The sequence below is a fragment of the Penicillium taxi genome, assembly GCF_028828555.1.
Source record: "Penicillium taxi strain IBT 34144 chromosome Unknown utg000004l_segment0_segment0, whole genome shotgun sequence".
Classification (NCBI taxonomy): Eukaryota; Fungi; Ascomycota; class Eurotiomycetes; order Eurotiales; family Aspergillaceae; genus Penicillium; species Penicillium taxi.
The window spans coordinates 1,491,382-1,516,047 of record NW_026643206.1 but is presented as its reverse complement, the minus strand read 5'-3'; the positions used below and the strand labels follow the sequence as shown (position 1 = coordinate 1,516,047).

The 24,666-nt window shown below is 47.4% G+C and overlaps 10 protein-coding genes across 10 annotated transcripts; 7 read left to right on the top strand and 3 right to left on the bottom strand.

Annotated features, from left to right (window-relative positions):
- Nucleotides 1-530: 530 nt before the first annotated feature.
- Nucleotides 531-1,066, top strand: N7495_005485 (Cytochrome P450; the record flags this gene model as incomplete). Its single annotated transcript, XM_057208136.1, has 2 exons — nt 531-824; nt 872-1,066. 2 exons carry the CDS (start codon nt 531-533, stop codon nt 1,064-1,066), a joined length of 489 nt encoding a protein of 162 aa, XP_057061910.1.
- Nucleotides 1,067-2,293: 1,227 nt separating this feature from the next.
- On the bottom strand, nt 2,294-5,151 carry N7495_005484 (glucan endo-1,3-beta-D-glucosidase; the record flags this gene model as incomplete). The annotated part of the gene is made up of 6 exons (XM_057208135.1): nt 2,294-2,313; nt 2,371-2,630; nt 2,686-2,747; nt 2,801-4,525; nt 4,579-4,884; nt 4,948-5,151. 6 exons carry the CDS (start codon nt 5,149-5,151, stop codon nt 2,294-2,296), a joined length of 2,577 nt encoding a protein of 858 aa, XP_057061909.1.
- A 1,336-nt stretch (nt 5,152-6,487) lies between these two features.
- On the bottom strand, nt 6,488-9,386 carry N7495_005483 (UTP14 family protein; the record flags this gene model as incomplete). The annotated part of the gene is made up of 2 exons (XM_057208134.1): nt 6,488-6,670; nt 6,732-9,386. The coding sequence occupies 2 exons, from the start codon at nt 9,384-9,386 to the stop codon at nt 6,488-6,490; spliced, it is 2,838 nt and encodes a 945-aa protein (XP_057061908.1).
- A 250-nt stretch (nt 9,387-9,636) lies between these two features.
- Nucleotides 9,637-10,080, top strand: N7495_005482 (mitochondrial 54S ribosomal protein mL41; the record flags this gene model as incomplete). The annotated part of the gene is made up of 2 exons (XM_057208133.1): nt 9,637-9,819; nt 9,871-10,080. 2 exons carry the CDS (start codon nt 9,637-9,639, stop codon nt 10,078-10,080), a joined length of 393 nt encoding a protein of 130 aa, XP_057061907.1.
- Nucleotides 10,081-10,790: 710 nt separating this feature from the next.
- N7495_005481 (uncharacterized protein) lies at nt 10,791-14,549 on the top strand (the record flags this gene model as incomplete). Its single annotated transcript, XM_057208132.1, has 3 exons — nt 10,791-12,760; nt 12,816-13,818; nt 13,878-14,549. 3 exons carry the CDS (start codon nt 10,791-10,793, stop codon nt 14,547-14,549), a joined length of 3,645 nt encoding a protein of 1,214 aa, XP_057061906.1.
- A 1,017-nt stretch (nt 14,550-15,566) lies between these two features.
- pab1 (polyadenylate-binding protein) lies at nt 15,567-17,827 on the top strand (the record flags this gene model as incomplete). The annotated part of the gene is made up of 2 exons (XM_057208131.1): nt 15,567-17,599; nt 17,668-17,827. 2 exons carry the CDS (start codon nt 15,567-15,569, stop codon nt 17,825-17,827), a joined length of 2,193 nt encoding a protein of 730 aa, XP_057061905.1.
- Nucleotides 17,828-19,467: 1,640 nt separating this feature from the next.
- On the top strand, nt 19,468-19,789 carry N7495_005479 (uncharacterized protein; the record flags this gene model as incomplete). The annotated part of the gene is made up of 2 exons (XM_057208130.1): nt 19,468-19,492; nt 19,626-19,789. 2 exons carry the CDS (start codon nt 19,468-19,470, stop codon nt 19,787-19,789), a joined length of 189 nt encoding a protein of 62 aa, XP_057061904.1.
- A 442-nt stretch (nt 19,790-20,231) lies between these two features.
- Nucleotides 20,232-21,359, bottom strand: N7495_005478 (isocitrate/isopropylmalate dehydrogenase family protein; the record flags this gene model as incomplete). Its single annotated transcript, XM_057208129.1, has 1 exon — nt 20,232-21,359. The coding sequence occupies one exon, from the start codon at nt 21,357-21,359 to the stop codon at nt 20,232-20,234; it is 1,128 nt and encodes a 375-aa protein (XP_057061903.1).
- A 959-nt stretch (nt 21,360-22,318) lies between these two features.
- On the top strand, nt 22,319-22,935 carry N7495_005477 (vanillyl-alcohol oxidase; the record flags this gene model as incomplete). The annotated part of the gene is made up of 3 exons (XM_057208128.1): nt 22,319-22,571; nt 22,699-22,818; nt 22,874-22,935. The coding sequence occupies 3 exons, from the start codon at nt 22,319-22,321 to the stop codon at nt 22,933-22,935; spliced, it is 435 nt and encodes a 144-aa protein (XP_057061902.1).
- On the top strand, nt 22,936-24,440 carry N7495_005476 (FAD-binding oxidoreductase; the record flags this gene model as incomplete). The annotated part of the gene is made up of 4 exons (XM_057208127.1): nt 22,936-23,258; nt 23,318-23,402; nt 23,456-23,494; nt 23,562-24,440. 4 exons carry the CDS (start codon nt 22,936-22,938, stop codon nt 24,438-24,440), a joined length of 1,326 nt encoding a protein of 441 aa, XP_057061901.1.
- Nucleotides 24,441-24,666: the final 226 nt, after the last annotated feature.

Genomic DNA, 24,666 nt, shown 5'->3' with positions numbered 1-24,666 from the left:
TTATCTAGGAGTCCTAGGATCCTAAAGCGTTTTACAAATCCCTAAGATTACTGTTGAATATTTATCAGAGAAAGCGAGGGAGCTGCTGCCTAGTGCGAGCTCACTGGGGGCTTTACAAAGTTCTTCATCCCGACACAGCTTTCTTTAATCATGATAGATCGAAAGGGAGACTTTTAAGTTGGTTGCTGGTTTACTACGCAAGAAAAAGAAGTAGCGATAGATACTTAATTAAGTAGGTAGAAAACTGAAGTATCCATAAAATTGTCCCTCTATGAGATCTCTTCATGTCTCAGGCACATTTCAGCCAAAATTTCTGATATCAATCAAATGATTACCGTAGATATCCTCGTCCGGGATATCCTTGGCTTTCTTCCCAACCTGTGCAACCCGTGCCATACGGGAGTCACGGATACTCTGTATTTTTAGGAGCGTGTTAGATGGACTACCGCATTGGATAGTTAGACTATCCCTTGAATTATTATCATATACTCTAAGTGTTCTAATATGAGTAACGCACTCCCTTCCAGTACATGGTTGACGTCCGCAGTGCTGCAACGGGTGCGGCAGTTTTGGTTCTGCTCCGCGGCCTATACCTCGTGGTGTACCGGCTCTACCTTAGTCCGCTGGCCAAAACCCCTGGACCGAAGCTGGCGGCGCTATCGAGCTGGTACGAAGCATACTATGACTTGGTCAGCGAGGGCCACGGCGGCCAGTTCGTCTTCCAGGTCAAGCGGTTGCACGAGAAGCACGGCCCCATCTTGCGGGTCGGCCCGAACGAGGTCCACATCGACGATCCCGACTACCTTTATACAACGATGTGTACAGTATGGCGTCACTCACTAAACCCATCGACAAGCTGGTCCAATACAAGCACCGATTTGACATTCCCGAGGCGACCATCAGCACCGTTGAATCGGAGCATCACCGCATCCGTCGGGCGGCCATCGCGCCCTTCTTCTCGCATGCCCGCATCAGCTCTCTGGGGGACCATCTAGATCTGCTGCTGGCTGATGAGGAGATGGGACAGGTGGATACCTTTCGGGGGATTGAGGTCAGGAGGGGATAGCCTCCGGCCTTGATATTTGTCGATGAAGCTGAGACATTACTTCCTACCAGGGAAATGATGAGGCTTCTGGGAGAGAACTCATAGATTAGATAGGTGGTAAGACGAGAGAATTAGACTGAGCAGTATTTATATTTTACTGAGGATTGTGTCATCCAACAGCCATGATAATATGTCAGTTAAGATGGGTCAATGGGGGAAAGTCTTGTATCAGACTGTATCTAGGCTACATGTTTGTCATTTTGTGCCCCACCAACTTCAAAATTTATAATTTTTCAACCTCAATTATGAACCCGAAATAAATATATTTTCCTTTCCACTTAGGGCTACTTGCAACGCAATTGGGTGAGACCTTATTCCTTCTATAGTTTCGCGTGTTACTGGTACATCCTTTGTATAGTAGAGATCCCCCTGTCTTTATCTTAAACCGCATCTTCATGTGTATGTGCTCCGAAAACATAACCGTTTTTTCCCAATGGGTTGCGGCTTTCTATTTAGTGATCTCATCCCTTTGGCGATTTTATCCTGTTGAGCAAAGAAGTCTTTCCTAACAATAGCTGAGAGAATTCGAAAGAAAAAACTAAGATAGAATTAAAAAACTAAAGTAATGGAACGAGGGATAAATTAAAGCTAAGTGAATTGTCATGAAAAGTGGATATAGTCTCAATCTATACCTGAGGCTTTACGTACAGTCATCTTTGAATAAGGAATTAAAAGGACATCTCGCCGGTGCCACCGCTTGATAGAGAAGGCCTATTCCTCCAGTTTTTGAGTGATCACGTTCTAGGCAGCACATTTTTGAGGGGTAGATGAATTTGAATGAAGAAATTTCAGAAATGGAGGACTAGAGCCATCAAAAAGTAGTTTATAAAACATTATTAAACGACATTGCGAGCTGAGTGATCAGGGAGCAGCCAATCATAATCACTGAGCAGTTACTGAGTGCTCAGTGAGCCTGACTCTGAGTGCCCTCATAAAAGCGGTAGTACTTGAAATAGGAAAGCTCCTTCTGGCATGGAAAAAAAGGTACGTGAAGCTACCTACGTAACGCATCTAAAGTCCCCAACAACGGGCAATCCACTATATACCCACCTCAGCACCAGATATAACCACAAAGAAGCATCCCATATGGATTGAAATTAACACACCCCAACCAAAATACCCCGGAGTGACGAAAAGAAAGAAAAGATTTCCACCTGGGGAAACACAAGAAAAGAAAGCATATGATGTTCAAGAAGCTCCACCCAGCGCTAATTCGGAGTTAGCTTTAGATGAAAAAAAACTAGAGGGAGGAATATAAGACAAACCTGCGGCATAGGCAAGGTACCAAACTCTCGATGCACCTCCGTCGATCCAGTTGTAGTCGAAATCATCCTGAGCGAAGAAGTCCCATGATGCCTTGGGATCGATAAGGGCAAGGTTGGCATAGAGGACACCCTTCCAGCCACCCTCAACATCATCAGCAGGTGCCGCGCCATTAGTTGCGAACATCGCTTTCCATTCTTCGGCCACAAAGTCACGTTGGCGAGTGTAAGCTGAATTAGGAAGGAGAGGCAACATGTGGATTCTAAGAAGATTTTAGTGTTCCATGTCAAAAGTGCTGATTCTTCCTATGGACTCACCCTTGAACGAATTCTAGATTGCCGCCGAAGTATGTTGTGTGGTCAACTTTGTTCTCGAAGAGCTGGAGAAAAACATTAGTGTTTCGCCCGATGATTGGAGAGGTAGACTACTTACAATGCCAGTGACTTTGTTTTTGACAAAATCAGCTGGTTGGTTCTTGTTACTATCCTTCAAAAGGAAATAATTGTCGAGCGAGCGACGCATAATGCCCAGCATCATGTTTCCTCGGGCTTCCATACTGGCATCACCACTAGTACGACCCCACATCTTGACAGCATAGGCGAAAAGGGTATCCTCTGAAGTAGATTCTTGGTCCTTTCCATCATATGATTCAAAAAGGCCCTTGGCCCATGAGTGACCATTGAACCAGTCAAAAGATCGTGAAAAGGGGAAGTAGGCATCGTCGGCAACGGAATTACCAGCGTCACGGAGCAGTGTGTTGACCCAATCCTTGTTCGCGGGTATCCAAGAGGGATCGAGAGCTCCAATGATAGCGGCAGTCTGAATGAAGTAGGCATAGTGGAAGTGGTGGTCATTATAAGCGGTGTTTCCGAAATCAGTGCCCAAATCACCGCCGTATCCAGCGGTCGAAACCACTCCCTTCCAAACCGTGTCGTAAGCTAGCGGGTACTGCTGCTGGTTTTGCACAAAACGAGCAAAGCATCTCTTTAGCTCCAGGAAAGCTGCATGAGCTACATCTTTATTGTTGCCAAGCTTGCTCACTGTGTAGACCAAAGTCGCAAATTTACTGAGCGCCTTTCCACTGTAGTACATGCTGTTGAGATCGGTTTGGGCATTTATGTCTTGCTGCAATTCAATAGGAGCGATTTGAACAAGAGCACTTTGAACATCATCGGAAAGGGTGTGCACGTTCCCCTCTGTAGCTGACCATGGGGCGAAGCCCATGTCCATAGGAAGATTTTCCTCGGTCATAGTCCAGGTTTCTCCGATGACAGCGGTGGCATTACCCTTAGTAGTAGTACGCAATTGTATGTTCGTGATACGTCCAGTGGTGTTATCATCGAAGGACTCGACGTGATGAGGCAAGGCAAACATGATAAGGGGAGTGCCTTCGGTATGGACACCTGCCTTAGTCCACTTCAGGCTATAAGTGCCGACATCGCCAGTCACAGAGCCAGTGATCTCACCAGCCACTGGATAAACACCGGCTGAGTTATCATAAAACTTCTCACCAGCCTTACCAGCAGAATTTTTGGCAACTTGGATGGTACCCGAGAATCCTTTAGGACCCTCGAGCTTAGAGTTTGATTTGAGATTAAATTTAGGATCTGTGCCATCAGTTGGTGCGGCATAAAGGACCCAGCTGGTGTTGTCCTCAAGAGTGACCTGGTATTTGAAAACACCCTGCTTCGGTGAACCAGCACTGATAACTTTCAGGAAGAAAACACCACTCTCAATGATAGGTTGCATGTCTTCGTAAATGGCCGTCACATAGCCCATACCTTGCACAACAGGGTATGTAATAGATTTTTCAGAATGAGTGGATGACTTCAGGACAGCATGGGCTGAGAATGCCTTTCCTTCTTTTACGGAAAGGACACTGGAATCATCCAGTTCGGAAGCCGAGAGAATCATGTGCTGAAGACCAACGGGATTGATGTAGTACTCTATTGGACTCCCGGGGATTTTCTGGCTCTTTGGGCCAAACGCCATAACGCCGAGTTCAATATGAGAGATTGACATACCCCAGCTCTTCAAAGTGCCACCTCCACGCGACCATGCAATGGAGTATGGCTGCGTAAAGCTAGCATTGGTCTGAGATCCGAGAAAAAACCCTGCATAAAATTTGTTGGTCTCAATCGGGGTCTTGGTATCGGCCTGTAAAGCTCAATTAGTATACTGCTACTACTGGAGGAAGGAATAAAACGTACATGTTCATTAGCCACTGGATGGTCATTTCGGGACTTGATGCTCGCGAATGGACCACCTGTCGCAACAGGGTGGAAGATATCCTGGTTGTTCATGACGGGGGAATCGGCCAAAGCATCAATTCGCTGTTGCTCTGGTTGGACTGGCGTTTCATGGGTTTCAGGATGATCTCCTGCCTTTTGAGTCGCCGTTGGGACGGACGGAGTTGGCCACCCACTGCTGCCGTCAAGGAAAGGATCAATCAAGATCGGTGTCGGAAATGGAAGCTCAGAAGGATGACCGTCGTTATCCAACGCAACCCGGTAGAACTATTCTTCAAAGTTAATTTACAGTTCGTTCTCAGTCCATTTTCTCATCCTTGCAGAACATACTGGTCGTGCGTCGGGATCAAGAACTCTCTGTTCAGAATTTAGCGGTGGATATTGGGTCTTGAAAGCAGTCGAATGTCGAGTGACTGTTCTTTCCAAAATCTCTTCAACTGCGGTGCCTAGCGGGCTTGGATAGCAATGCACAGACTTTGCAGCTAGAAGCCATGTTAGCAAGACTGAAGCCTTCCACTGATATCCCATCCCCATTGCTGAAAAGATTGAAACAATAAAAGAACGAATTGAATATACAAGTAATCTTCAATATACGGGTATATATGTCTCAATTCGTCCCATATAGTGACAATGCCAACAGAAAAGGGCACCTCAGTTGACAAAGGTCGAATCCAATCCAGCAGAAGAAAAGAATATATAGGAAGGGAACTTAACTTACAAATATCCTAAGAATTCCAGGGAGTGGGCCTGTCTCCAGGGCTCCTTGAGCTTGATCAGTTCCTAATTAGGACTTGCGAATGGCGCAAAGAATCCCGGGACTGTAGATCATGGGAGTCTGTGTGTATTCTACTGTGTACCTGGATACTGCCAGATGTAAGGTGCCAGGTATCCGTATTGTGTGGAACTTGATAAGTGTTAGGTCCAGCAATGTAGGGTGGAAGACAACAGTATTGAGATCTCCGCACAAACCATATTCCAAGGATCTCCACTATTGGGAATGTGAGTATGTAAACACTCCAGGACTTGTCGTTATCCCGGTTTCGTTGAAACCATTTCAATTTCAGTAGGTTCAATTTCAACTAGATACTAGATACTAGCCCATAACTATCATACATCCTATTGTCAATTTGTATTGAGTATTCGTAGCATGAACTTGATTAGTTGCCTATGTGGGTCATGCCATGTGGAGTAAGTATTTAAAGCCCCAGGCATTCAGGCATTAAGGCTCTAAGGCTCGAAGGCTCGAAGGCTCGAACATTGAGATAGTAACTGCTATTGGTACAATAGTCAACCTAGCAACGATACTGCGCATATGGGATCGCCGCATTCCAGCCCTCAGTGACCAGTCCACGGGTTGAGGCTGATACTCCTGATCCAGGAACGCCATAGTCGTCAGAGCACACAATTTTGAGAATTTATCAAAGCGCCACCATGTGAGAAGGTTCTAAGCACTCGAGTCTGGAAGCACTTGCTCCTGGGTGCTGAATATAAACCCTGCCCAGGTGGTCCGGTACCCGTCGAGTTAATTTAGCCTTGGGGCCCGGATATATATATATATATATCCCGTGCCCGAAATGGGTACCTACCTGTCTTATTTATGTATATACTTATTATCTAGGTACTACCACTAAAGGTGAAGTCCACGAGTACAGATGAATTCAAATCCCCGGCCTATACCTCAGTCCTTGAAAGGTTTGCCCAGGCTTCGGGACATCATGGATTCTAAAAACATCGAAGGAAACTTTAGAAATGAATACTTTTTTGTATAAGCAAAACACGATGCACATCCATAGATCCATAGATGTGTGATTCGCCATATCTAAATCTGAAAATGCTGAAAGGATATACAGGAGGGTATCGTAACAAAGCCTTAAAGCATGGGCTTCTCCATGGGCTTGATTATGCCCTGCTTGACCATGACACGAGGCTTGGTTTCGCTCTGGTAAGTTTGCTTTGTAGACCACTCCGGGCCCAACGGCATTCGTAAAGACCGCTCATATTGAGTCTTAGTCTCATATCCGTGCGGGAGCTGGCTTGCCATATACTTGACGTTCTGTTAGGGAGATATTAGCTAGTGAACCTTGAAGGATCTAGTAGTAGAAGAGTATTCGTACCTTCTTGACGCGCTTCTCGTTGATAATGACACGCGCAAGCTTTGCGTCCTTGCGCTGCTCGGGCTTGACACCCTCCATTTTTGTCAGGAAACGCTTCTTCTTCTGTGCTTTCTTACTGACGCCCTCGCCGGCCCAGCTACCCCATCCAGCCAGTGTGTTGTCTACCACCTTATCGCCTTCATCTTCAATGGTATCCATTTTTTCTTGCTCAAAGTCTTGGACGACCTCATCCCCAGCAAATGCACGCTTCACAAGGTCATGATTCTTCAACAATACAGGCACACTATCCTCATCATCGCTTTCATAATCTGGAACTTTGTTTTTGGCGACAGTGACTTTGGAAGCCTTTCTCTTCTTGGAAGAGGCGCTTACTTCACCGACTTGAAGCTGAGGGCTGTCAAGTGAGATATCGATTGAGTCCTGAGCGTTTGTACCGGTTCGGCGACGATTGTTGCGCTCAGTCTGAATCAACCACGGGTTCTCTTCAACATCTTCCTTCTGCTGGCTGAACATCTTTTTTGAGGGTTGAGCTGCAGACTTGGCACCAGAGATAGCAGACTTCTGCTTGCCTGAACGGCCAACCTTCGTATCAACATCCTGATCTGACCCGGCTACTTGACGCTGTTCATCATCGGAACCAGGTGGTCCTTCAAGATCGTCCTTTGGCAGTACCTTCGCCTTCGCTGTGGCTCCAGACTGGCCGAATTTCCGTCGACCAACCTCCGACTCGGCCTCGGACTGTGAGTCTTCACCGCGAAGCTCACGGTCGAGTCGTCTGATTTCCGCATCGTTTTGTAGCTTACGGGCAGCTTCAGCTTTCTTCATGAAGTTCATTTCGTAAAGGGCGGAATGAGGTCCCTTGTCACCGTCATTAGGGGCCATGTTTTGCAAGTCACTAAGCTTTTTGCGCAGCTTGCGCTTCTGCACCTCAGAGGCATCTGAAGCCCAGGGGTCATCGTCTTCTGATTCCGAGCTCGAGGAGCCAAGATAATCTTCGTTGGCCCGAGAAACTCCCTTACCCTCAATCCGCTTTCGGAGTTCTTCCTCTCTGAGAGCCAAATCGGCGGCATTGTTGCGAGCTTCCTCGTCCCAGGCAGTACGACCACTCTCCTTCAAGCTCTTGGCCCACTTGCTTTCACGATGCTTAGAGCCCATGCGAGCCTCGGCTCTCCGGCGCTCGTTCAGCTCGCGGTCCTCCTCATCCAAATCCACACCGGCTTCCAATAGCGCTTGTCGTTCTTGCTGTTCGAGTCTCTCACGCTCCTTGCGATGAACGCGTCGGTAAGACTTGCTCTTGATTTTCTTGATTCGTTTTGAGCGCACCTCTTCACGGAAAAGCAGGTCACGTCGCTTGCGCAGCTCTGCGCGTCGTGCCTGGATCTCCTCGATGGGTATCGTGCGAGATTGAAGCTCTTCGAACTCCTGAACTTGGTCTTCGCCTGACTTACCCTTTACTTCTGCCAAACCGCTCTCAGCGAGAATGTTCTGAATGGTGCTCTCAAGGTCGGTAGTGGGCTTTACAATATCCATGCGGTGGGTTTGTTGAGCATCCGGGTCGGGAAGAGGGAAAACGAGGTGGTCTGCCCTGCGATTGTGCTTGACTGTATCGAGCCATCGGTCGAGGGTTTCCTTGCTCTTTTCATAAGCAGCAGTTCTGTCAAGTTTGTCCTGTTGACGTTTTGGCAGGGGCGCATCCAGCTTGCCTGGAATACCGCCCTGCTTCCCTTGAGGAGTGGCGTCAACATGCTTCAAGGAGCTCTTAAGGCGGGAATCAGTGATAGAGGGCAACAAATCAGCGACAGTCAATTTCCGAGAAGAGGTCAATCCGAATTCGGTAGGCAGACCATGTTCTTGCGACTTTTGCGTATACTTTTTAGATCTTTCAGTTCCCATTGATTTAACAAAATCTTGGAGCTTGGATAAGCCGTGGGCATCTGCATCTTCGTCATCTGAAAGAGACAACCCAGTATCATCACTGAGGTCTTCTTCGCTGTCCCCTTCTGAGCCAGAATCTTCACTTTCGTCATCCGTCCCGGAATTTTTGGGTTTAGAGGTAGTTTTCTTAGATTCCTCTTCCTCCGCCGCCGTGTTCATGTCCCAGGCAGTAAGGAGATCCACGGCGTCTTCCCCGAGATCATCTTCATCTTCTTCTTCATCTGATTCTTCCTCGTCGGACTCGTCAAGGTTTATTTTGGATCGCTTGTTGGCGAGCTTCTTCGGCTTGGATTGTGGCTTGGAGCTTCCGCGGAATGTGAAGTCTTCAAATCTTTCCTCGTCGCTAGATCCCAGAGCCTCATCACTGTCCAGCTCTTCGTCGTCACTGCCAACTTGTCCTATCTTCCACTCGTGGCCTTCGCTGTCGCTGCCGCCATCAATGCTTCCATCTTCACCGGTATGGTCTGTTCTGCGGCGTTTCTGAGTTCGACCCTCTTCATCATCTTCATCGTCCTCATTCTGAGCGGAATGTCTCTTGCGGTCATTTGAACCGTCATCATAAAAGCCCAGACGAGTGCGGCGAACGCCAAGTTTTGTGTGTACTTGCTTCTCTGCAATAGCGAGTGCATTTAGTGCTCGGCCAGCCTTACGCTTTGGTGCTGGCTTTTTTTCCGTGGAACGTTTTTTCGGAGCCCGCAATGGGGTTTGGCTGCGAGGCATGTTGGCGAGAAGAAAAAAAAGAGAAAAAATTAACAAAATACAACCAATGCACCCCAGTAAAATGAGGAAAATGAGTACATAAGGGTAGTGATTGTGTAGTGGGTGTAACAACGACTTTTTTTTTGTTGCAGAAAAAAGTTCTCGGCACGGCCAATTAGTTAACGCCGGTCCGACCGCCCGGAACTTTCGACTTCTCTACAAACTTACATCTAGTCCTCCAGCCTTTCACTCTTTCCCATAACCCGCCGTTATGTTTAAGCCTACATCCCCTATGATGGCGCGTTTGCGCTTGACGACCAAGGCTGTCAATGGTGGCTACTATAAGGGTAACCGAACCGGCTCAATGGGTTACTTCGAAAAGAAGGGCAACTACGTGATCGATTGGAGGAAAGTCCGCACTTATGTTGTACCTGAAGACTTGGCGGATTTCAAGGTTGGCCTTTTCGTAATCCAATTAGCGACATGACCACTTACTCGCTCACAGCTCACACCCTTTGTCTCCAAACAAGCCCAATCCACGGGGAGCAAATACAAAAAGAGCATTGAGAGACACGGCCAAACAGTCATCGTTCCCGACAGCCTCAAAGGCCAAGACTATATCAACTTGTGGGGTGAAAGGAACTACGAGGAAGTCGTCGAGTTTGAGGAGGCTGAGCAGAAGTCGGTCGAATCTAGTAAAGAGACCTCTTCCTAAAGGATATAATTTGACAAATCGAACGTTCGTATATGACACTGCGCGCTTTAAAATTGCTTCAACTGACTGTCACTCCAGGGATCATAATAATCTGCTTTATATGTCGATCGAGTTCCTGAATCGCGAACCTCCCACGGCCACTTCTCTCCAATATTTGAATCTACATTTCTACCGCTCGCTGGCCGATCGCACCCTATATGTATTATATGTACAATTTACTTGATTGATCTTGGAATCATATCATGTACTTCAGCATTGAAGCGCAAGTAGAAGCCAACCATCTGTATTCGCCGCATGATCCGGCCTTGAAAGTCGAGGAGTTGAGATGTTGATGTGTCTGCTTCGAGGCCAATGTTGCTGTTTTCTTTTTTTTTTCTTTTTGTAAAAAGAAAATTGCTAGATCATGAAATAAATTTTGGAAGTAGACGCTGTTAGTAGATCGACCGAATTTACATATCGCGTCGCATTAGTGTGGTAATAGAGTAAAATTGGAGGATCTGGTGCGTTGTGATAGAGGGTTGATAAGCCGCACCGAAGCTATCGGGGTGGACAGCGTACTCCGTATGTCATAGATATTTTAACTTCACACTCACTTTACCCCGGAACGCGACATGGGCTTCCATCTATTTATTTTGCATCCACAGTGATACCCCTTCGTGCACTCAAATCGCTCTTTTCGAACGTCCATCTCTCTGCTAAACATAGACGCCATGTTCCAGTCGTTTACCGGCAGTTCTCGTCGCCCACGACAGGTCAACCTCAGTGGCCGAGCCAACAATCCATTCGCCCCATTCGCCGCACCCCCTCATGCCTCAAACCCTCAGAGTGCGGTCGCAATTGCCCAACAAGAGCGAAAACAGAGACAGCAGGAAAGGGACAGACAGAATGCTGCTCTGATCATTCAGCGAGTCTGGCGGGGCCATCGGAGTAGAAAAGCCACATGGGAGACATGGAGATCGGAGTGGGATGCAAACGAACAGTTCATGATGAACAACGAAGGGTTCGTGATGGAAACTGTTGAAGTGATTACTGTACGCAACGTAGCAAGCGCACCCAGTACAACTGTTGCCTTCCGCCGTTCTGCGCCTTATTCTTCAGCGGGTCAATGCCTAGCGCAACTCCGACTCTTAATGCAGTTTGTGTCATCGCATAAACCAGATGATCAAGTCCGCCTTGCATACTTTACAAATGCATTTGAAAATACTTTCTGCACTTTGCCGACAATTGCTACTGAAGGCGAGTGGACTAATTTGCTGAAACGCCTGGCAACCGCCATCCTGACTTTGGTTGGTACCCATACAAATTTCCGTTTCATTGAAACATATCTTCGAGGTGCCATATTGCTGGCAGGTTTGATACCGAAGGAAATGGCAGCCGACGGGGATACCTATTATAAAGCGATTTCAATTTTGACGACTAATAATTCGTCTGCTCATGGAGGATTTAACATTGAACCAGAGCTTATCAAAGAAGGTGTACTTGCTCTCCTACGACCTATCACCTCAAACACAATATCTGCATACGAATCATTTGCTCTTCTATACCTCACAACCCCACACCTGGAGAGCTACTTGTTGAAACTAAATGACTTGGCGACCCAAATTAATTACAGGATGCTTTCCCTTGCTGTTTCAAATCTGCTCGATTCACCCAGTGGAAGGTCTCGTGTCCTAGAAGAAATGGAGGCTCGCACTTGGCTGCTTTCATACCTGATCTTCTTCCACCGATATGCCCTTGGTAGTCAAGCAAACACAAGGACACTTGAGCTGGAATTCATAGCAGTCATATCCCATCTTTTGGCCTCAACTGCACCTCATTTGATACAGAACCTAGAGATAGAAGACTTGACCAATGAGGACTATCGAAGAGTTCCAGGTCCACTACCCAAATTCGTCAAGGACCAGGTCTCTAGTCTGATTAATCAAAACAGCGTGACAGCACTTATCTCACCAAAGCGGACTGCTCAACCACCAGCCGACGAATCCAAAGCGGCTCATGTTCTTGCCACTTACGCATTGACTCTTCTGAGAATATTCCCTGGGCGCGGGGATGACATACGAATGTGGTTATATTTGGGCTCGGCGCCTGCGGGGAAGCATACCTTTTCTGGGCAACCGGAAGCAAATATTCCAGCTGTTAAGTATTTTTGGCAGGCATCTAGATCTAGTCGGATCTTTCAGATCATCAGCAGCGACTCGACAAAGGTGCTTCCGCTGTTGCAGGCGAAGGAACCGGTCGACGTCAGCCAGGAACAGCGGAACCAGGAGTGGACAACCATACTCCTTTTTCTCGAACTCTTTACTTTTGTTCTAAAAGTTATGGACGACGACGAGTTCTTTTCCAGCACATCTTCCTTCACCTCCTCTGGAAGTGGCAAGGTTTCGTGGACGAGAGAAAGTGCATTGCCTCTGACTGATATCAAAGACCTGACGATTTTTCTGAAGAACCTGGCTTTTACCCTTTACTGGAATGTGGCGGATCTAAGCGAGCCTGAAGTTCGACCCGTGGCGAAAGATCTCAGTCATTATTTCAGTGGTACATCCGATGCATCAGCTCTTTCAGCCGCCAAAGACCTTGTAACTAAGGGCCGAACAAACAATCTTTCTGGTGTGACAGGAATATCGCCGGAATACTTTACGGGCCTTGTCACAGGGTTGCTTCGGATGCTTCATGAACGCGAGTAAGTGTGAACATCAAACTATTCTAGTAAATACTAATCACCAATGCGCCTCTAGCTCTCGTCTTAAGTTTCTCCCACCGGATCACTGGCTCATGACAAATCGATTCGATATGGAGGGATTTATCGCCATCGTGGTGGCAGAAGATGAGAGGAGACATGAGTTCCAGGAGCAAGACGATGATGAAGACGATGATTTGATGGGAGATGAGATGAGCCGAGAAAATGAACCGTCTGGGTTAGCCGGTGCTAGTTATACTCAGCAGCACATTCGACGTGAGTCGTTGAAGCGCCACCAGCAGCGTCTTGCTCGCCGACGGATTTTGGCCGCTATCGCACCTAGATTAGAGATTCTTCGAAACATGCCCTTTTTCATTCCATTTGAAACCCGAGTTCAAATCTTCCGTCAATTTATCTACCATGATCAATTCCGTCGGCGAAATGGCCTTGTCGATGCTGACGATTGGCGTGTATCCATCGCCCAAGCCACCATCAACCCACTGAGCCATAGGGGTGATAATCTCGCTCGGCATCGTGCCGAGATTCGAAGAGAACATGTCTTTGAAGACGCATTATCCCAGTTTTACCCACTGGGCGAAGGACTGAAAGAACCCATTCAAATTAGCTTCATTGATCAGTTTGGATCGATGGAGGCAGGTATTGATGGAGGTGGGGTGACTAAAGAATTTTTAACCAGCATCATAGCCGAGGCTTTCAAAACTGAGGAGTCCGCCATGTTTGTTGAGAACGACCAGCATTTGCTGTACCCAAACCCCATAGCTGTCGAACAGTGCAACGCACAGCTGCGTGCTCTTGGATTTGACCAGTCAAATCCTGAATGGGGCACCCGTATTCGCGAGTTACTTCGCCGATATGAATTCATAGGGCGGATAATTGGAAAATGTCTTTACGAGGGAATTCTGGTCGATGTCAACTTTGCGTCCTTCTTCTTACTCAAGTGGGCACTGACCGGAGGAAATCGCTCTGCTTCAAGAGAGTCGTCTTATCGGGCTAGTCTAAATGATTTGAAGGAACTTGACGCCAGTCTGTACCAGGGACTTGTGAGTAATCCAATGGCCCATCCAGCGTTGTTACTTCTGACTGAATTTTTTCCGATTAGCTGCAATTGAAAAATTATGATGGCGATGTTGAGGACTTTTCTTTGGATTTTACTGTCACCGACAACATTACGATCCCAGGAGAGCGTACCCGAACAATGACAAAAGACTTGAGGCACTCTGGATCTAAAATCCCTGTCACCAACTCGAACAGATTGGTCTACATCTCTGCTATCGCCCGGTATCGACTCCAGTATCAACCTGCCCTGCAAACCGATGCATTCCTGCAAGGGTTGGGGCAAATCATTCAGCCTGGCTGGCTGTCCATGTTCAACCAAACTGAACTTCAAACTTTGGTGAGTGGTGAGACGGGTGATATCGATGTCGAAGACCTCCGAAAGAACACCCAATACGGAGGTATATACGTGATTGGCGACGACAATGAAGAACACCCAACCATCAAACTCTTCTGGCAGGTGATGCACAGCCTGTCGAATGAAGATCGCCAGAAAGTACTACGCTTTGTGACTTCCACTCCACGGGCTCCACTGCTTGGGTTCAGCCATCTGAATCCATCCTTCAGTATTCGGGACTCCAGTAATGACGAGGAGCGACTACCAAGTACCAGTACCTGCGTGAATCTCTTGAAGCTACCTCGCTACTCCACTGCCGAGATACTCCGGACTAAGTTATTGTATGCAGTTAGCTCTGGTGCCGGGTTTGACTTGAGTTGATCACGCGGCGTTCTTAACCTCTTATATCAATAATATATTCCAAAGTCCTTTTTAAAGAATAACTTACCAGGTAGACTTCTCATTATGTACTCCGTATGTCCACAATGATAACCTTGGAATTCGTTTGGCCTGTGTATGTACATGTATGCATAGCGGCGTCGAGCAAATCTGGGACATGATTGGCTATCGAGGTGGATCTAAAGGAATGTGGGAAATCTCTTCCTTATTGTTTCTTTTTCTCAGTAACTGACTAGGCTAATAATGTATTATGAGATATTTGATAAGTGGACATATGAAAGAAAAACCGTAGGACACTTACTAATGTCAGTCCAGTTAATCAGTTCTATCTTCACTTAGTACTCGTTAAAGCACGAGGCGAATCATTAAAGCGGCATCCACCGCCTTCTGTATTAGGGCTAGCGTGGCCCTCTTCCCTCTACTCTGAGTTTTCCTTAATCGCGTTTGATTCAACTTTTTTTCCTTTCTACACCCTTCTTCACAACCTCTCTCCGTCTTCTTTCTTTTCCTTAGGGAACCCTTTCGTCCTTTCGAATATCCTCGAAAGACTAAAAAACCCTCAAAAAAATCAGAAAAACCCCCCGAAAAAAAACCCTATCTTATCTCATCCCCTCCATTGTGCGGTGTGTGGAAGATTTACTTTCCAACTTCAACTTCAACTACCCACACCTTCTCTCAGGTAAGTTTCTGTATTAACTCGCCTGACAAGAACTCCATTTGGCTATGCCATTCCTCCTCATTGCCTCACCTCACTTTGCCCGATATCACCTAATCACTGTCAATTTTCCCCTCCAAATTTGCCCTTTGTTGTGTTGACCCTGTGGTTCCCGCTCAACACATTTCTCACATTCACTTCTATTTTCAAGAACCAAGAATACTATTTCTCAAGTACTTCACTGCATGTAACTTGGCTTGAAATCCTCCATTCTGTCTCCACCCACGAGAAATCATCTTGACGGGTCATTGCTAACTTCACTTTTGAAGTAACCATTATTCGAAATGTCTGCTGAAGCCACCACCTCCCCCGCCCCCGTCGAGGGTGATGTCAACGGTGTCCCCGAGGTCAACGGCGCTGCCGCTGCCCCTACCACCACCGAGGGCGGTGCCGCCGACGACGCCAACCAGCCTCACTCGGCTTCGCTCTACGTTGGTGAGCTCGATTTCTCTGTGACCGAGGCCATGCTCTATGAGCTGTTTTCCTCTATTGGTCAGGTCGCCTCTATCCGTGTCTGCCGTGACGCTGTTACTCGTCGTTCCCTTGGCTACGCCTATGTGAACTACAACAACACAGCGGACGGTGAGCGCGCTTTGGAGGATCTGAACTACACCCTCATCAAGGGCAAGCCCTGCCGTATCATGTGGTCCCAGCGTGACCCTGCTTTGCGCAAGACTGGCCAGGGCAACGTTTTCATCAAGAACTTGGACAATGCCATTGACAACAAGGCTCTCCACGACACCTTCGCTGCCTTTGGTAACATTCTCAGTTGCAAGGTTGCCCAAGATGAGTTCGCCATGTCCAAGGGCTACGGTTTCGTGCACTACGAGACTGCTGAGGCTGCCAACAACGCTATCAAGCACGTTAACGGTATGTTGCTGAACGACAAGAAGGTCTTCGTCGGTCACCACGTCTCCAAGAAGGACCGCCAGAGCAAGTTCGAGGAGATGAAGGCCAACTTCACCAACATCTACATTAAGAACGTTGACCTGGAGATTTCTGACGAGGAGTTCCGTACTATCTTCGACAAGTTCGGTGACATCACCTCTGCCACTATCACCCGTGACAACGACGGCAAGAGCCGTGGCTTTGGATTCGTGAACTACACCACCCACGAGAGCGCCAATGCCGCTGTCGAGGAAATGCACGACAAGGAAGTGAAGGGCCAGAAGCTCTTCGTCACTCGCGCCCAGAAGAAGCACGAGCGTGAGGAGGAGCTGCGCAAGCAGTACGAGGCTGCTCGTCTCGAGAAGGCCTCTAAGTACCAGGGTGTTAACCTTTACGTCAAGAACCTTACTGATGACGTTGATGATGAGAAGCTCCGCGAGCTCTTCAGCGCTTACGGCACCATCACCTCTGCCAAGGTTATGCGTGACAGCCTCGGTGAGCGTAGCCCCACCCCCGAATCCGACAAGGAGAAGGAGGCCACTAAGGAGGCCGAGCCCAAGGAGGAGGCCGAGTCTTCCGAGGAGAAGACCGCCGAGGAGAAGGAGGTCTCTGAGGAAGAGACCGACAAGACCGAGAAGAAGCAGCACCTCACCAAGAGCCGTGGCTTCGGTTTCGTCTGCTTCAGCAGCCCTGATGAGGCTTCCAAGGCTGTTACTGAGATGAACCAGCGCATGGTCAACAACAAGCCCCTTTACGTTGCTCTTGCCCAGCGCAAGGATGTCCGTCGCAGCCAGCTTGAGGCCAGCATCCAGGCCCGTAACACCATCCGCCAGCAGCAAGCCGCTGCTGCTGCTGGTATGCCCCAGCCCTACATGCAGCCCGCTGTCTTCTACCCCGGCCAGCAGGGCTTCATTCCCGGTGGCCAGCCCCGTGGCATGTTCACTCCCCAGCCTGGTATGGTCATGGGTGGTATCCCTGGTGGCCGTCCCGGCCAGTACCCTCCTTTCCCTCAGCAGGGTGGTCGTGGTATGGTTCCTAACCAGCAGATTCCCCCTAACTTCCAGGGCATGCCCATGGGCCCCGGTGGTATGCCTGGCTACCCCATGCAGGTTCCTGCCTTTGGCCGTGGCGCTGGTGGCCGTGGTCAGGTCCCCGGTATGCCCATGGGTGGCATGCGTGGCGGTCCCGGCTTTGGCCGCGGTGGTCCTCACATGGGCCGTGGTCGTGGTCAGCCTGCTCCCGCTGGTCCTCCCGGTCAGGAGGCCCCCGCTGGAAGCCTTGTTGCTCAAATTAGCGCTGCTCCCCCCGTTCAGCAGAAGCAGATGCTCGGCGAGGCTCTCTACCCCAAGATCCAGGCCATGCAGCCCGAGCTTGCTGGTAAGATTACTGGTATGCTTTTGGAGATGGATGCCAGCGAGCTCCTTGGATTGTAAGTTTACTCTATTTTGGTCTGAAGTTTGTTTTACAAGTTCAAACATGCTAACCCTTTTTTTTCAGGCTCGATGATGAGGAGGCTCTCCGCGCGAAGGTCGAGGAGGCTCTCAATGTTTATGATGAGTACATGAAGAACAAGGGTACCGAGGGTGAGGCCACTGGCGAGTCTAAGCCCAAGGAGGCCGTCAAGGAGGAGGCTTCCTCAGAGGAGAACAAGTCTTAAGAGACCTGTTTCCCAGCGGTTTAACGGTCGAGTCAAACCCCGGCGGATTCTCACAGTTTACGCACCACCCCGGGACATTTTGAACGCACCTTTTTGATGACCATTTCCTATTTTATTTTTCTATCCCCTTCCCCTCTGCTCTCCTCTACTTCCTACCTTCTCCCGTTCCTCTTTCCCACTCTCTTCTCCTTCCCGATCCTGATATCCCTCGGTTTGAAAAGTTTTTTTTCGTAAGGCAGTCGTCACTGCTCAATAGTGGCACAAGATGATCCGATTTTCAAAATTCTTCCGCCTCTCCTCGTACATCTCTTTTCCGGAATTTCTCAAGCTTCCAGTATCCAACCTGGATCTACTGCCAAGATACCCTTTAGGGGATATCATCTAGGGGACCGCACAAGGGATCAGATTAGAAGTTTCTTCTTCCATTCGATGGATATTGGGGTCGAGAGAGTATCTCCTTTTCTTTCCTTTGAATTGCCGGGTGGGATCTGTGACGTCTTTCTATTCCTGTCCCTCAATTTTTCTTTCGTATCCTTTATACGAGTGTAACATATCTATGACTTTCTCGCGAATGGGTTTTTGTTCCGTATAACTGTCTTCAGGTTCGAGAGAGTAGACTGTAGTGCTTGTCAATACTAAGGTGGCTATACGCTCTTTCTCCCATCTCTAGGTTGATATTCTTGCGAGACGAGAATGCGGAAGCCTGAGGCATAATGCCTGCGCTCATTCACGATACCTCGCTTGCGCCCTATTTCTATAACCAACTTCTTCCTTCCCTTTTGTTTTCTTTTCTTTTTCCTTCAAACTTACCTTGTTTAGGTAGTGAAAACGGCCTATCCGCATCTCTATCCCTGCTTGGTACTATCCAGGGATCAGGTTTTCCAATCGCTCTCGGGTCTCTAGGAGGCGGATTCTTTGACACATATCCCATATTATGGATTCTTTTTTATCTTTTTTCTTTTCCTCAATTCTTGAGTCAATGACTCCAGCTTGGAGAAGACATTTTCAAGAATACAAAACTATCTAGCGCTTATCTACAAGGGTCCAAGGGTTCAGCAAATTTAGCGGCTTATTGTTCTTTGTTTACAATTCGAATAGCGTTTGCCAAAATGAAAGTGAGCTATAATAGATCATTATTCAAGATTAGCTGAGCCGCTTGGTATTCAAGGTTCTGATATTGATGTCCGTTTGTCTGCTGCTACAGAAATTCTGGGCTTACGGGAAAGTCCATGCCAGGAAAGCTCTCAGTTTGACCAAGCCTTAGAAGGATAAAGTGAAAAATTTGGGGAAATCTCACACTCCGAGGCTATGCATGCTATACTCCTCTTCAACGGGGACTATCAGCAAATGGCTAGAAATTGCGGATCAGCAAAGGAAAGAAGATGTCCTCGCCAAGTTACGTTGACTCCGCGACACTCGCAGCGTGCACACTCGAAAACGTTTCACAAAACTATTCTTATCAGATCCATAGCACACCTCGGAGCTCCTCTTAGTGACACATGTCCATAGGTGGTTGTCCAAGAGAGGATACAATGAAAAAACAACAAAAAAAAAACAAAAAAAGCCCTGGAGTGGAGTCGATGAGATCTATCCCGCATAACTTACCAAAAGACTCTATGTGCTTGAATTACTTGGATATAATGGGTTCCAAGGTTGTCGGAAAAGGTAAGAGCGATTGAAAGGAGCTATCCCGTGGAAATCCAAATCCCAGATCCAAATTCCGACTGTAGTTTCCGCATCTTTATACATCGTATCTCTAGAATGATGGTTGAATAACACTGGGACAGACAGGCAACAGGCAGTAATATTCTTCATGGGGAAATTGCTCAGACTGGCAAAGCGGCGTGCAATGGAATCTTGCAAGAAATGAAGAAGAGCCATGTCATCAAGGTGAGCGAACTTTGGAGAGATGAAAACGTTCACCCAGTGGACACTGGTAGTACTATTGGAGATGTTAGCTAGGTGGTTGGAAGACATTTTGAGGATTTGATATTTGTTGAGTTCGCTTGAAGTTTCAACTTAGCTGTTGCTGTTTTATAGGTGGGAGTAGCTGTTCAATGTTAAACTTGATGAAAATTTAATTTATTGGTTATTCGAGGCCCTTAGTACTATCCCAGACATAAATAGACCGACTTTGAGTAAACAAAGCCTTGTCTTCCAAGGTTTGAATGAGGTCTTTTATCGAGGCTTCCATCTCACCATCTCTTTGTAGATATCTTCCGTGTGCTTTATCCTATTGTTTACTCAAAGAAGCAAATCTTTCTTGATACCTAAAATAGGATACATTGTCTCTGAATCGGCATTGTTTAATTTGAATTTCCTTTTCGAGACTGTCAAAGGTCCTAAGGTTGGGAGCGAGACAAGCCAAAATAGACTAGAAGATCAAAGGAAGAATGTTTTGGCATCACTCATTGAGCTTCCCAATCTCTACACAGACAGCGTCGACGACGTCCTGCGTACTCGATGTTCCTCCTAGATCAGGAGTCAGAATTCCCGCCGCGCAGACACGTTCCACATACTGCATAAGCTTATCAGCAGCATCCTTCTCTCCAATCCAAGTGAGCATCTCCGCTGCCGACCAGAAAGTAGCAACAGGATTAGCAATGCCTTTCCCAGTAATGTCAAACGCACTTCCATGAACAGGTTCGAAGAGCGACGGGTTCTTCCGAGTCGGGTCCAAATTAGCACTTGGCGCCACACCAATAGATCCAGCCAGTGCAGCAGCAAGATCTGAAAGTATGTCCATATGCAAGTTGGTGCCAACGATGGTATCAATAGACTGAGGCTTCGCAACCATGCGTACAGTCATGGCGTCAACGAGCATCTTATCCCAAGTGACATCCGGGAAATCCTTTGCAACAAAAGCAGCTATCTCATCCCAGAGAACCATACCATTCCGCATAGAGTTACTCTTAGTAACGACGGTAAGATGTTTCCGGGGTCTCGACTGCGCCGTCTCAAAAGCGAAGCGCATGATGCGCTCAATGCCAACACGGGTGAATATGGCTACTTCGGTGGCAGTTTCCCACTGTTGACCCACATGTGATCGACCTCCCTGGCCAGCATATTCTCCTTCTGAATTCTCGCGAACGAGCATCCAGTCTATGCCATCGGTGGCAGTCAGAAGAGGGCACTTGGTTCCTGGGAAAGTCCGTACGGGACGAACATTCGCGTACAATTGTAGTGGGCCACGAATAGCGAGAAGAAGTCCCCATAGCGAGATGTGATCTGCCACATCTATCTGTCTGTGAGAAAACGAAATGTAGGGCTGTGTACTATTTGGCTTACCTGGGGCACCTACGGCACCGAAGAGCCCCGCATCAAACTGGCGTAATGTGTCTAGGGCGCCTTCTGAGATGTATTGGCCATGCTGCTTGTAATATGCTGTACCCCATGGAATGTGGATGAATTCTATCTGAAATGTTCCTAGCGCTTTGGCAAGTTTTTCTACAACTTGGATCGTGGCACTGACAACCTCGGGTCCGATGCCATCGCCTGGAATAGAGGCAATTCGATACGCGGGAATTGGCATATTGGAAAAGCGGCTTGGAGTGAGCTGAAACTTTGAAGCTTGGGATAATTGATTCAAATGTGCAGATGAATCTGAGGATAATGAAAGCGTGACACAATGAGACGATTAAACCTTCCAAGGTTGTAAGTCTTGACCCTTACGTACACGGTACACCTGGTAAAATATACATACTCTTTGACAGCATTGAATGCAACCCTTTGAAACAAGCATATACCAAAGCTTCCCAGGTTGGGCACTATTCCAATGAATAGAAAATCAGAATCTACTAATTCAGCTTTTTGGACTTACATTTTGTCACTTGAAGAATACCTAGGTAGGTAGCAAATAAATAATATTATAATAATAACATAGTTAAATACATCTCTCTAGTTAAATACTTACTTTTTTAGATAAGATACAGCCTTGATTATGTTATGTTTTGTCAAATGGAGGTCTGACTACCAAGGAATAGTGGATTCTAGGGGGCAAATGAGAGTGCAGTATGCGTATGAAAAGTATATGTGTGTGTGTGTAACTATGGTAGGAATCCCATTGTGGAATTCCAATGCTGACTAAAATAGACTAACTATAAATGGAATCGGGCCTTTGACAGCATGTGCCAAGGGTGTTGTTTGTACTGTTTGCAGGATTCAAGTATTTAGCAGAGTAAGTTTCGTCGGTCAAAGCTGTTAACCGTTTGCCTGACAACTCCGATATGTAACCTGAGCCGACACTATTGGAAGAAATGACTTGTCTTCCAAGGTTCGGGCAATTACCCCGCGCTTTGAAGCTCGTATTTATGGGGTTTTCCCGATTACTCCACAACAATCCAATCCAGGGCTTATCCCGATCTAGCGAAAAAAATCCGAAACCTTGATCAAAGATTTGTTATATATGAGTCCTGCCATCTTGATATCCATATATTACCATATATTTTCCCTTCCAAGGTGCCGTTGTAGAAATTCATCAAATATCAAGCTATGAGCTCCAAGACTGGTATCAAAGCAACCCCATTGCTTTCAGAGAAGCATAATGGAATTCCAGCCAGACTCTTCGAAAAGGCCCAGCAGACGAGAGAAGGAATCTTCAATCTCGCCACGAAAACCCAGAGCAATCGGACACAGATTTCCATCCCCCAAGGTGTCAGTGAGAGAATATTCCACCAAGCCATTGAGGAACTCCAGAGTCAGCTGATGCGACGAATTCATCTTCAGCTGCAATGTGCATACCATCGTGTGTATTGGGGTCTTAACGCAAACTATAGATCAGTGATTCATTCGGATCGAATGGAATCTTCATTGTACTAATCTTCATTGCACTGACTTTCCATGTACCATCCATCGTCCAATTTCGTCACCAGCTCCACATGCTGACGGCCCAGCTATTGTCTACCCTGGCTCCACAGAGGATGTGCAGACAATTGTCTTGTGGGCCAACAAGCATAGGATTCCCATTTCTCTGATTTCAATTGGCAGAAACTGTGCGTCATCTGTTCCCCTCATGTCCAGCAACTCATCTGACAAGCGTTCTCATAGATGGATATGGAGGTGCTGCCCCTCGAGTCCGGGGCACCGTTGTGATCGACCTCGGAAGATGAATGAATAAGATCCTCGATATCAATGCAGAGGATTGTACATGCCTGGTTGAGCCGGGAGTCACATACTTTGCGCTGTATGAAGAGGTCCAGAATCGTGGACTCACGAATCTTTGGGTGGACGTTCCTGATATTGGAGGTGGTTCTGTTCTGGGAAATGCCATGGATCGAGGTGTCGGTTATACTCCGTATGGGGACCATTGGATGATGCATTCTGGCATGGAAGTTGTCCTGCCGACGGGGGAGGTCATCAGAACAGGAATGGGAGCTCTTCCGGGAAATAATAGCTGGCAGCTTTTTCCGTACGGCTTTGGCCCGTTTCCCGAGTATGATCCCTTCATACCCACTTTTATTGGATGATACTGACTCTATTCTGCCTTTTTAGTGGGTTATTCTCGCAGTCAAACATGGGTATTGTGACTAAGATGGGATTTGGGCTGATGCCAAATCCTGAAGGCTATGAAAGCTATGTATGCATTTTAAGTCTATCTCCTGCAGCTATGTACCGACTAACCGGTAATAGCTCTATACATTCCCCAAAGAAGAAGACCTCTCTCAACTGGTAAGCAGAGCCATGACCTTGAAGATATGACTTCCTTTATTCACATGTCTAATGTGCAAGATCACAGGTAGAACTAATCCGGCCTTTACGAATCGCTATGATACTAGAAAATGTCGCTCAGCTGCGCCATATTTCCATGGCTGTTGGTGTACAAGGAAAGCCTCGAAGTGCCTACTACAACGGAAAGGGACGTGTGCCTGAAGAAATCTACCACGACGCCGCAAAGAAGCTCTCCCATGGTGACTGCACATGGCTCTACTACGGAATGGCCTATGGACCGAAAGAGATCCGCCAGTACAAGCTGGACATTGTCCACAAGGAATTCATGAAAATTCCCGGTGCTCGACTGATTGACCCAAAGACTATTCCAGCAGAGGACTACTTCTGGTCCCGCGACAGAATTGCCAGAGGTACCCCGGACGTTCAAGAGCTACGCTGGGTCAACTGGCATCCCAATGGTGGACATATTGCATTCAGTCCCGTGTCGCCGGTACGGGGATCTGACGCAACGGTGTTATGGGACATTGCGAAAGAATGCTGCGACGAGTATGGACTGGACCTATTCCCAACATACATTGTCGGACTGCGCGAAATGCATCTTATTGTGGAAATTGTGTTCAACCGTGATGACACTATTATGCGAGACAATGCACGGGCTGTTCTTCGGAAATTGATTGACCGAGCAGCTGAGAGAGGCTACGGGGAGTACAGAACGCATCTTGCGTTCATGGATCAAATTGCTGCTACTTACAACTGGAATGATGGGGCGCTATTGAAATTCCACGAGAAGATCAAGGACTGTTTGGATCCTAATGGTATTATGGCACCTGGAAAATCGGGTATATGGCCTGCACGGTATCGAGGACGTGGGTGGGAGATGACGGCTCAGGATGAAGGAGTAGAGGGCCAGGGTGTGGCACCGAGTGCTGGTACTACGAAGTTGTGATTATAGAAGCAAGAGGGACCTCGGTATCGGAGTATCTGAGTATGGTATGGTAAGATTGATATATGAATACGGAGTACTGTTTTATGTATATGCCATTGACGTCAATCCGGTATTGTCGATCAAACTACCAGCGAATCACAATCTCAATATATTTAAATTAGGAAAATCGAATCCATTTTAGAGTTCCTGCATCCTCCAAGGCTATAGAAAGGATCACTTCAAGACT